Below are 10,898 nucleotides of genomic sequence, written 5' to 3' on the forward strand. Positions count from 1 at the left end.
ACACCGGGATGTCTGGAGTCGGCCTCGTCTCAGATCGTATGCGTTTCACGACTCACCAGGATCTTCCTCCCTGGATGTGCTCAGCAGGCGCTCTGCAGTAAGTTCACACACACACTGCAGAGAAACCGAGACGTCTGGTTCAGCTTTCACCTCCAGCAGCTTCAGATCCCCCCGAGAGCCCACGGCCAGCAGCCTGAAGCGAGCCTGGGGGCCGGAGGGTGCCACCGAGCCACATGGAGGCGGGAGCTCCTCCCAATAGAAGCTGAGGGCATAACATGACTGATTGATGTCTTTGTACAGCTAGGGATATAGTGAAAACCACCTCATTTTGATTTAAACAAATTATATATATAAAAACAGGTACAATTGCTAAATTGCCTTTAAAAAGAACTCGAAGTGCTAAAATAGTGAGGGAGAAAAAACTACAGACTGCTAATACATTAACTAAAATCATTAAAAAAAATTAACTCATGAAACATGTTGTGACACATGTTGTGTCCGAGCAATGTGTGTGTGTGTGTGGGTAGAGCGCGTCATGCTAAAGAATGACATTATACCTTGTTGGGATCTCACAAGACCACAGTAAGTTTTTCATTTCTAGGGAAAGACAATTTTCATTTGTCATGATACAGTCATGACATGAGTTCGGACCCAGGAATGTGATTGACCATCACACCCAGTGGGGGGGGCTTTTGCCACGGCAGACCCATGCAAATCTTCCCCGCTTTCTGCTCAAAAGACACTTCCCCCATGCACTCAGCCAGTCACTAAATGGGTGAAGCTCTCAGGATTTCACACCTTCGAATCCTCCAACTTTCACCAAAAGCCTTTGGAAGAGACTCCTCAAGACAGTCTTCCCCCGAGTCTTCCCCAGTGAACACCAGGGAGGAGCTGGTCCGAGCAGATCCACTCACAATAGACTTTTGCTTCTGTTCTTCAATGGAGGAGGAGGTTGCTGGAGGCAACTCACTCAGCGTTAGCACACAGCTAACACCAGAGGCCTGCAACCAGGGCCTTCACTCCTCAACTCTTCTGCTGACCCTCCACGAGGGTCAGACCTTCCCCTGATCCAGAGACCAGCACCCAGAGTCTGATCTCCCATCAACCAGGGAAAACCAACCAGTTCCTCCAGGACGGACCAGGGAAACGACGCCTCACAGAACTTCTTTGTGTTTTCCTCAACCAGCAGGAAAACCATCACAGACCTGAGCGACCAGCTCCTCAGTCTGGACAAAAGGAACAACCAGGAGCTGCAAAGAAGGACTCCTGAAACATCAACTCCATCTTCTTCTCCTCAGCCTGCAGAACCAGCAACCACAGTTAGCAGGAGGTGCTAACTACAGGAGAAGACACCAGCTTCCCTCCAGCAGGACAACAACTGAACTCCTTCAAGGAAGTGGGAACAACTGGGCTTTACCTGAGATTAGTTAAACCTGATGCTATGATAGAACTGTTTAACTTTATGAAGATGTGTTGATTCTGTTACAGTGATTGAGTTCTATAGATAATGATATTAGGAGCAGTGATCAACCTGTAAACCAACGTTAGCTCTGCCACAGACACAGGGTCTGCATGCTAATCTTTGCTTTACTAACTCGTTAACTCACAATCCTACACATATCACATCAAAGACAACAATACACAGTAACTGAACACCGTCTGATGACTTCAAGTGGCATTCACATAAACTCTGGAGAAATAGTCCTATTACAGAGAATCACAGGAAGCAGACACTAAAGACTAGATTTGATGTTCCATTGTTCTCCAGCACATGGACGAGACCGAGGACAGACTTCCTGCTCTCTGATAACCTCCATTTGGAATGTAGTTTCTTGTGATCCGCCATCTTGTTTTGTAGTTCATCACACATCTCACACTCCCCTTTTCCATGCTCTTGTCTTTCCTCGTCTCATCTCCTCTGCTGGGGCTTTTCCACCAGAAAGAACCAGGAGCAAGTTCAGGGCCGGTTCCAGGGCCAGTTCTTAAATGAGCACCGCCAAAGAACTGGTTCTTTTTCCACGGTTGACAGAGTCAAGCGAGAGCCACGTCATTACATCACTCCAAAATGTGATACACAGGGTTGGGTAGGTTACTTGAAAACTGGAATCCGTTACAATGACAAGTTACTTGTCAAAAAATTTAATCAGTAACTTACTCTAAGTACTAAAATTAAAATGTAACATACCAGAGTACCTTTAGTTACTTTTGGATTACTTCACCGTCAAACATAAAAAAGAAAGACAAGAAAGACTAGAATGCGTCGTCTGCTTAGTGACATCTTATACACAGCAGATACAAATTGCACTAACAGAACAAGTTTTAAACAAATGAAAACTTAGTAACCAATCAGGTGTCTAACACTGATTGTATTTTAAAAAATCAAAACTAAAATACAAATAAAGCTTTCAGTTTCTACTCAAGAAAATATGTCCTTATTTTCCAAAACTCACTCACACTTAGAATCTGTGTTTATTTGTTTTCATTGTAAATAAACATAATTTTTGAAATCATACTTTGTTTTATTAATGTCCACAAAGGTGAATATTAGATAGTTATTCTTCCCCTCCCGCACTGTCCTGCTCCTCCTCCTCTTCCCCCTGCTGCTCTGTCCTGCTCCTCCTCTATGGGGTTATATTTGTGCCAAAATTCTGAGCGAGCGATGGGAAAATTTGAGCGCAAAAAAATTAATTGTGCAAGCACACTAATAACATTTTGAGGAAATATTTAAATTGCGCAAAGACAAACTTGAGATTGCGCGCTCAAAAATCATTTCTGCGCTCAGATTCTTCCTCTGCGCTCAACCTCTCTCTCTCTCTCGCGCTCAACCTCTCTCTCTCGCTCAACCTCTCTCTCTCTCTCGCTCAACCTCTCTCTCTCTCGCTCGCTCAAATCTCTCCATGTCCGCGCTCAAGTCCTGCTGTGCGCTCGCTCAAAATGTGCAAAGCCCAAATGTGACAGACACGGTTGTCCACCAATCACAGAAATTTGGGGCGGGTGTTGAACTCTGATTGGTTACTTCGGATTCTGAAGTGCCTCATAACCAACGAAGAAGAAAAAGAAGAAGAGGGAAAAACAAACTGCGGGGGAAAACATGTTGTAATCCAGGATCATTATCTTTAGTTTTCCTTATTTCTGTTTTCCTTCGCAGTTTGTTTTTCCCTCTTCTTCTTCGTTGGTTATGAGGCACTTCCAGAAACCGAAGCAACCAATCAGAGTTCAACACCCGCCCCAAATTTCTGTGATTGGTGGACAACCGTGTCTGTCACATTTGGGCTTTGCACATTTTGAGCGAGCGCACAGCAGAACTTGAGCGCGGACATGGAGAGATTTGAGCGAGCGAGAGAGAGAGAGAGGTTGAGCGCGAGAGAGAGAGAGGTTGAGCGAGAGAGAGAGAGAGGTTGAGCGCGAGAGAGAGAGAGGTTGAGCGAGCGAGAGAGAGAGGTTGAGCGCGAGAGAGAGAGAGGTTGAGCGAGCGAGAGAGAGAGAGGTTGAGCGCGCGAGAGAGAGAGAGGTTGAGCGCGAGAGAGAGAGAGGTTGAGCGAGCGAGAGAGAGAGGTTGAGCGCGCGAGAGAGAGAGGTTGAGCGCGCGAGAGAGAGAGAGGTTGAGCGAGCGAGAGAGAGAGAGGTTGAGCGCGCGAGAGAGAGAGAGGTTGAGCGAGCGAGAGAGAGAGAGGTTGAGCGAGCGAGAGAGAGAGAGGTTGAGCGAGCGAGAGAGAGAGAGGTTGAGCGCGCGAGAGAGAGAGAGGTTGAGCGCGCAGAGGAAGAATCTGAGCGCAGAAATTATTTTTGAGCGCGCAATCTCAAGTTTGTCTTTGCGCAATTTAAATATTTCCTCAAAATGTTATTAGTGTGCTTGCACAATTAATTTTTTTGTGCTCAAATTTTCCCATCGCTCGCTCAGAATTTTGGCACAAATAGAACCCCATACTCCTCCTGCTCCTCTTCTTCATCCTGCTCTCTCCTGCTCCTCTTCTTCATCCTGCTCTGTCCTGCTCCTCCCCCTCCTAGGTGGCGGTTGAGAGACATTGCACCACTCTGGGGGGTTACTTTTGACATGTCCTTAATTCTAGCACCAGTCTTTATGAGCGTACCAAATTTGGTTTTTGATCAAGTTTAGGGGGTGAAATTGGGCCTCAAATCCACCCAGGCTGCCGAAAAACAATAAAAAGAATCAGTACTGGAACCATCGGGTCCTGGCCTCCAGACCTTTCTGCTCAGTCCCTAAAAATCATTAAAAGGGCAAAAAAAAAAAAAAAAAAACTACACGCAAAAACCCCCAGCTAAACTTATGAAAAACAAAGTAACTGAAACGTCCTAAAAAATAACTCAAGACATTTTGAAATGATATGGTTTCCACATTGTTTATCCAATATGGACTGATTAGAAACTGGTATGTCTTAACTAGCCAGTGTTGATATTTGAGAGACATGCGATCCAACACGGATTTGGAATCTGTTACCTGGAAGTTATTAAGCTTAAAGTTGTTTTTGTTATATGTGAATATGATCAATCATAGAAAGAGCTGTACCCTCATCAGCTTAGATTCTTATGGGCTCCGATACAGACTCGGAGTCACTACGTTACGTGACAAAGAAGCCATTGAGCAAAATTACAGTATTTTTCATAAGAATTGGAATAATTTTCATAAAGCCCAATGAATGCTCAATAAACAAGGTGTGTCTCAACAATCATAAGCAGGTATATGATCCAACACTAATTTGGAGTCAGTAGGTCACATGACCTAGAAGCTATTGAGCAAAATGAAAGTATTTTTCAGAAAAATTTGAATATTTTTCATAAAGACCATTTAACGCTAATTCCCTTGTCTGATTGTCTGAACAATCATGACGTGTTAATTTAACTAATTGATTTGAAATTAAACAAAATTAAACATTTTTTAATTAAACATAATTAATGCAGTTTTGTTTACTTACGTTTTTATGTTATTTTCCCCCTCCCTTACCGGAGCAGCATGTGCAGTGTCTGGATACAGCACTGTGACTACAGAGCAGCATAATACCAAGTGAAATGATATGAAGGCATAAAGTTTCACTTTAGAAAGTTCCCTGACGGCTGATTGAAAAAGTGAAAGTCATTAGTTTTACTTTGAAAAGCTGAATTTAATTCTGCAGCAAAACAGCAGGTTGCCATGTTGGCTGACCAGGAGCCACCATACTGCTAAAACTGGAAGAAATAAATAAAGGTAAACTATTATTTCTCCTCTTTCTCTCTTTCCCGGGCTCTCCTGTATTCTCTGTGTGTGTGTGTGTGTGTGTGTGTGTGTGTGTGTGTGTGTGTGCGTGTGTGTGTGTGGATATTACAGTATATTGTTGTCACTTTGTTCATGTAATAAGTTTACAACTTTGTTTCTATAAATATTAAAATTCTCAAAGTGGTGGACCTGCACTCTAACTAAACCCAGATGTTTATTAATTAATTTGTTTTTATTATTTTGCTGATCTTGGAGAGAAACAGTTTCACACAACAAAGCTGAAAGGATGTTGTAAAAAATAGTCTTTGATTTTAAATATACAGTGACTTGCAAAAGTATTCATACACCTTGAACTTTTCCACACTTTGTCACATTACACGCCACAAACATAAATATATTTTATTGCAATTTTATGTGAAAGACCAACACAAAGTGTCACATAATTGTGAAGTGCAAAGAAAATTATACATGACTTAAAAAATTTTTCACAAATAAAAAACTGAAAAGTGCAGTGTGCAAAAGTATTCACCCCCCTGAGTCAATACTTTGTGGAACCGCCTTTTGCTGCAATTACAGCTGCAAGTCTTTTGGGGTCTGTCTCTACCAGCTTTACACATCTAGAGACGGAGATTTTGGCCCATTCTTCTTTGTAAAACAGCTCAAGCTCAGTCAAATTAGATGGAGAGCGTTTGTGAACGGCGGTTTTCAGATCTTGCCACAGATTCTCCATGGGATTTAGGTCGGGACTTTGACTGGATCATTCTAACACATGAATATGTTTTGTTTTAAACCATTCCATTGGAGCCCTGGCTTTATGTTGAGGATGGTTGTCCTGCTGGAAGGTGAACCTCCGCCCCAGTCTCAAGTCTTTTGCAGACTCCAACAGGTTTTCTTCTGCAGTGTTGGGTTTCCGCCACACATAACGTTTTGCATTTAGGCCAAAAAGTTCAATTTTGGTCTCATCTGACCAGAGCACCTTCTTCCACATGTTTGTTGTGTCCCCACATGGCTTCTGGCAAACTGCAAACGGGACTTCTTATGACTTTCTTTGAACAATGGCTTTCTTCTTGCCACTCTTCCATCAAGGCCAGATTTGTGGAGAGCAGCCCAATAGTTGTCCTGTGGACAGATTCCCCCACCTGAGCTGTGGATGTCTGCAGTTGGTCCAGAGTCACCATGGGCCTCTTGGCTGCATCTCTGGTCACTGCTCTCCTTGTTCGTCCTGGAACTTTAGCTGGACGGCCATGTCTTGGTAGGTTTGCAGTTGTGCCATACTCTTTCCATTTCCGGATAATGGATTGAACAGTGCTCTGTGAGATGTTCAAAGCTTGGGAAATCTTTTTATAGCCTAACCTGCTTTAAACTTCTCCACAACTTTATCTCTGACCAGTCTGGTGTGTTCCTTGGACTTCATGGTCCTGTTTGCTCCCCAATATTCTCTTAACAAACCTCTGGGGCGTCACAGAACAGCTGCATTTGGACTGAGATTAGATTACACCAGTGGTTCTCAATTATTTTCTGTCATGCCCCCCCTAGAGGACAAAACATTTTTCAGCCCCCCCCCCTGAATTGTACTCCCATTGAGAACCTGATAATATTTATTTATTTATCTGTATAAACCACTGTATGAGTTGCTGCACCAGCATTCTGCATACAATCGCCTGATTATCAACATAAATTAATAAAATGAGCTGGAGGCCCTTTTTTTTATCGTTCAAGCATGAATAAAGACACTAACACTGAAAGTTGCGCCCGCCTCACGCCCCCGCTGACACCCCACCACGCCCCCCCAGGGGGGCTCGCCCCACCATTTGAGAAGCACTGGATTACACACAGGTGGACTCTATTTAGTCATTAGGTCAACATTCAATCATTCAGCAGTCATCAGGAAACTTCTGAAGGTAATTGGTTGCACTCAGAGAAAAGGGTGAATACTTTTGCACACTGCACTTTTCAGTGTTTTATTTGTGAAAAAAATGTAAAGTCATGTATAATTTTCTTTGTAATTCACAATTGTGTGACACTTTGTGTTGGTCTTTCACATAAAATTCCAATACAATATATTTATGTTTGTGGCGTGTAATGTGACAAAATGTGGAAAGGTTCAAGGGGTATGAATACTCTTGCAAGCCACTGTAGACTCTGTGTTGAGTCCACATTAATTCCGTGGTTTTCCCTCAATAAATATCCATTGCAAGCTTCAGCCTTCAGTAGAAAAACAATGTGATTAATTACAATTACTTACAGAAAATTGTGCAATTAATTACTTAACTTTTTTTAATTGATTGACAGCACTACTAGTCACACAATCCAACACTGATTTGGAGTCACTTGGTCATATGACCAAGATGCCATCAAGCAAAATTACAGTATTTTTCATAAATATTTTAATATTTTTCACAGAGACCAATAAACGCAGAATAAACGAGGCGTGTCTCAACAATCATAAGTAGTTATATGATCCAACACTGATTTGGAGTCACTAGGTCACATGATGAAGGAGCTTATTGAGCTCTACTTTATTTTCATAAATATTTCAGTATTTTTCATTCATTAGAATGTGTAGGAATATGAGAGCAGACAGGTTCTGTCAACACTTGAACTGAGCAACAAAGTTTCAGTCTTGTCTGCAGGTCTCTCTCTCTCTCTCTCTCTCTCTCTCTCTCTCTCTCTCTCTCTCTCTCTCTCTCTCTCTCTCTCTCTCTCTCTCTCTCTCTCTCTCTCTCTCTCTCTCTCTCTCTCTCTCTCTCTCTCTCTCTCTCTCTCTCTCTCTCTCTCTCTCTCTCTCTCTCTCTCTCTCTTCCTCTCTCTCTTCCTCTCTCTCTTCCTCTCTCTCTCTCTCTCTCTCTCTCCATGTCTTATTTTCAGAAGCTTTCCATAGCCCATGTGTTAATTAGTTATTCAAACCTCTGCCATGGCTCCATCTCGGTGTGGAACCCTCCACACCCCCACACTTTGCTCAATAGCTTCTTGGTCACATGACCTACTGACTCCAAATCAGTGTTGAATTGTATAACTGCTCATGATAGTTCCGCCACACGTTACTGAATTATCGTGTATTGGTCTTGATGAACAATATTGCAATTTTTTATGAAAAATACTGTAATTTTGCTTAATAGCTTCTTGGTCATGTGACTGAGTGTGTGACCACATCAGTGTTGGATCATATAACAAGTCATAATTGTTCCGGCACACTTGTCATTTCAATGTTCATTTATTAATAATATTCACATTTGCATTAAAAAAAACACTGTACTTGTGCTCAATATCGAGCAGGCCATGTGACCTACTGGATCAAAGTCTATATTGGATCCAATAAGTATATAAGCAGATGAAGGTACAGCTCTTTCTATGAACTTTTAATAGTCGTTTTTAATCATATTCACGTATATAAAAAGTACTTTATTTAAGCTCAACGACTCCCAGGTAACGGATTCCAAATCTCTAATCAATCCATATTCGATAAACAACGTGAAAACCATATAATTTCAAAATGTCCACTATTCTTTAAAACAAAGAATTTGACTGTGCTCATGAAGTTCCCAATACGAGCGACCATAATAATGACGGAGCGGCTCACTTCAGTCAACACAAACGAGGGATGGCTGGCTCGAGCGCAGTTGAAGCCGGTCACCAGTCAACAGGGAAACCGGTACAAGCGTAACAACGGGCAGACAGCACGAGACTCACTCAGCGTAATGACCGGCCACTGCAAACGAAGGAGCCCCTTTGTCTCCCACATCCTGGACCACCAACCGCCCCCCGACCCCGAGGCACGCGAGCAGGGCGCCCCAAGGAGCGAACTCAGCCTTCTGGATTTCCACCACCTCCCCGCAGCAGCGGTCCTCGGGGGCCACAGCCACCTCTATGGAGCCGTGTCCCCGCGGCTCAGTGTGCTCCAGCATGGCTCCCGTCAAAGGAGCTGTTTGGACGAGTCGTTTAAAAAGAAACTACCGGGGACCCAAAATAACGACGTGAAGAAGCTTGGACATCTCTTCCTGTAATGTAAAACAGTCACGCGGGCCGGAAGTCACGTGTCCATGTCACGTGGCACACCTCACCTCAACGTCAGCTGATCCACTCAAACCCAGCCAATTTAATCAAACTCCGACCTTGAACAAAATATCAACGATGTAGCAGAGCGATGGATGAATTACATGTTATTGTTGCTGGTATTTCAAGGTGATTCAATGACTCCAATCTAACTGAAGCAGGGACTGACGATTGTTCGAGAAATAAACCGTTTTACCCTCTGGTGTGAAATGGAGTGGTGCAGTACTGGGAGACAGTAATTAAGTCTAAGTGATTTTGGGTTGAACCTTAATTGCAGTTTGTGTGTGTGTGTGTGTGTGTGTGTGTGTGTGTGTGTGTGTGTGTGTTAATTGTATATTATATTGAATTTGTAATACTAAAATAGACCAGGTTTTGTCCTGACACATAATGACTAAAACATGTTAACATCAATTTCCATGAAGGCTCCTCAACTGGAACAGCCAGCTGGTTGGTTTCCAAATAAAAGTATAAAGCCAGTGTTAAAAAGGTACTTTTAAAAGGTACAACACAAATATCTGCCAATAATCTTTAAAACAAAAGGAGATAGACAGAGAGGTCCAAAAACTGTGCAATTGCATGTGCTGACTTCAACACTCTCAATCACCTATACCAGTGGTTCTCAATTATTTTCTGTCACGCCCTCCCTAGAGGACAAACATTTTTTCAGCCCCCCCCCCCCCCCCCCCCCCCCCCCCCGAATTGTACTACCATTGAGAACCTGATACGGTAGTATTTATTTATTTATCTGTATAAACCACTGTATGAGTTGCTGGCACCAGCATTCTGCATACAATCGCCTGATTATCAAAATAAATTAATAAAATGAGCTGGAGGCCCTTTTTTTTATCATTCAAGCATGAATAAAGACACTAATACTGAAAGTTGCGCCCGCCTCACGCACACCCCACCACGCCCCCCCAGGGGGGCTCGCCCCACCATTTGAGAAGCACTGGCCTATACAAATGTCTTGCTCCCCATGCTCTGCCTGCACTACTCACATAAATACAAACTATGCATTTAGACTCTTACATCACCAGCTATAATTACTCTTAAAATACATAAAGCAATTACTTACAATTTAAATTCAATAAAAGGAGATGACATATTGAATTACCCAGTCAGAGTTCAACTCTCAATAATCAAGCTTTTTTTTTTTTTCAAATAAGGTCTCTTGAGTGCTTAGTCTATAGTCCCTCCCATTCTTGAAGAAGACATAGCTTTGTGACTCGTCAATAAAGCTTGTTAGTTTCAGAATTGACCCACCTGACAGACAACATCTTGCCTGTCTGGAAAAATCTAAATAGGTGTGTCTGAATAGTCCCTCCAATCTCCTCCAATCTGCTTTTCCTTTACCCAGGAAGTAACGACCATGACAAGGAACGTTTGAAATCTCTATGAGCTAAGACAAGGGGGCTCAATGCGTCTTTTAGAACCTCCTTTAGCCAAGGAAACACTGATGCTTCCTATAGAACATCCTTTAGCCTAGGAGTCACTGATGCTTCCTTTAGAGCCTCCTTTAGCCGAGGAAACACCGATGCTTCCTTGAGAGCCTCCTTTAGCCTAGGAAACACTGATGCTTACTTTAGAACCTCCTTTAGCCGAGGAAACACCGATGCTTCCTTGAGAGCTTTCT

At 42.8% G+C, this 10,898-nt stretch overlaps 1 protein-coding gene across 2 annotated transcripts in view; it reads right to left on the bottom strand.

Annotated features, from left to right (window-relative positions):
* spg11 (SPG11 vesicle trafficking associated, spatacsin) overlaps positions 1-9,173 on the bottom strand; it is a 77,014-nt gene extending 67,841 nt beyond the window's left edge. For both annotated transcript variants that reach the window (XM_080504179.1, XM_080504178.1), the window contains exons 1-2: positions 8,903-9,173; positions 57-262 (exon numbers count right to left, since the gene is read on the bottom strand). In XM_080504179.1, the coding sequence (XP_080360305.1) occupies positions 57-262; positions 8,903-9,117 (421 nt within the window). In that variant the 5' untranslated portion in view covers positions 9,118-9,173. The remainder of the gene's footprint in view (positions 1-56; positions 263-8,902) is intronic.
* Positions 9,174-10,898: the final 1,725 nt, after the last annotated feature.

The sequence above is a fragment of the Blennius ocellaris genome, assembly GCF_963422515.1.
Source record: "Blennius ocellaris genome assembly, chromosome: 11".
NCBI lineage: Eukaryota > Metazoa > Chordata > Actinopteri > Blenniiformes > Blenniidae > Blennius > Blennius ocellaris.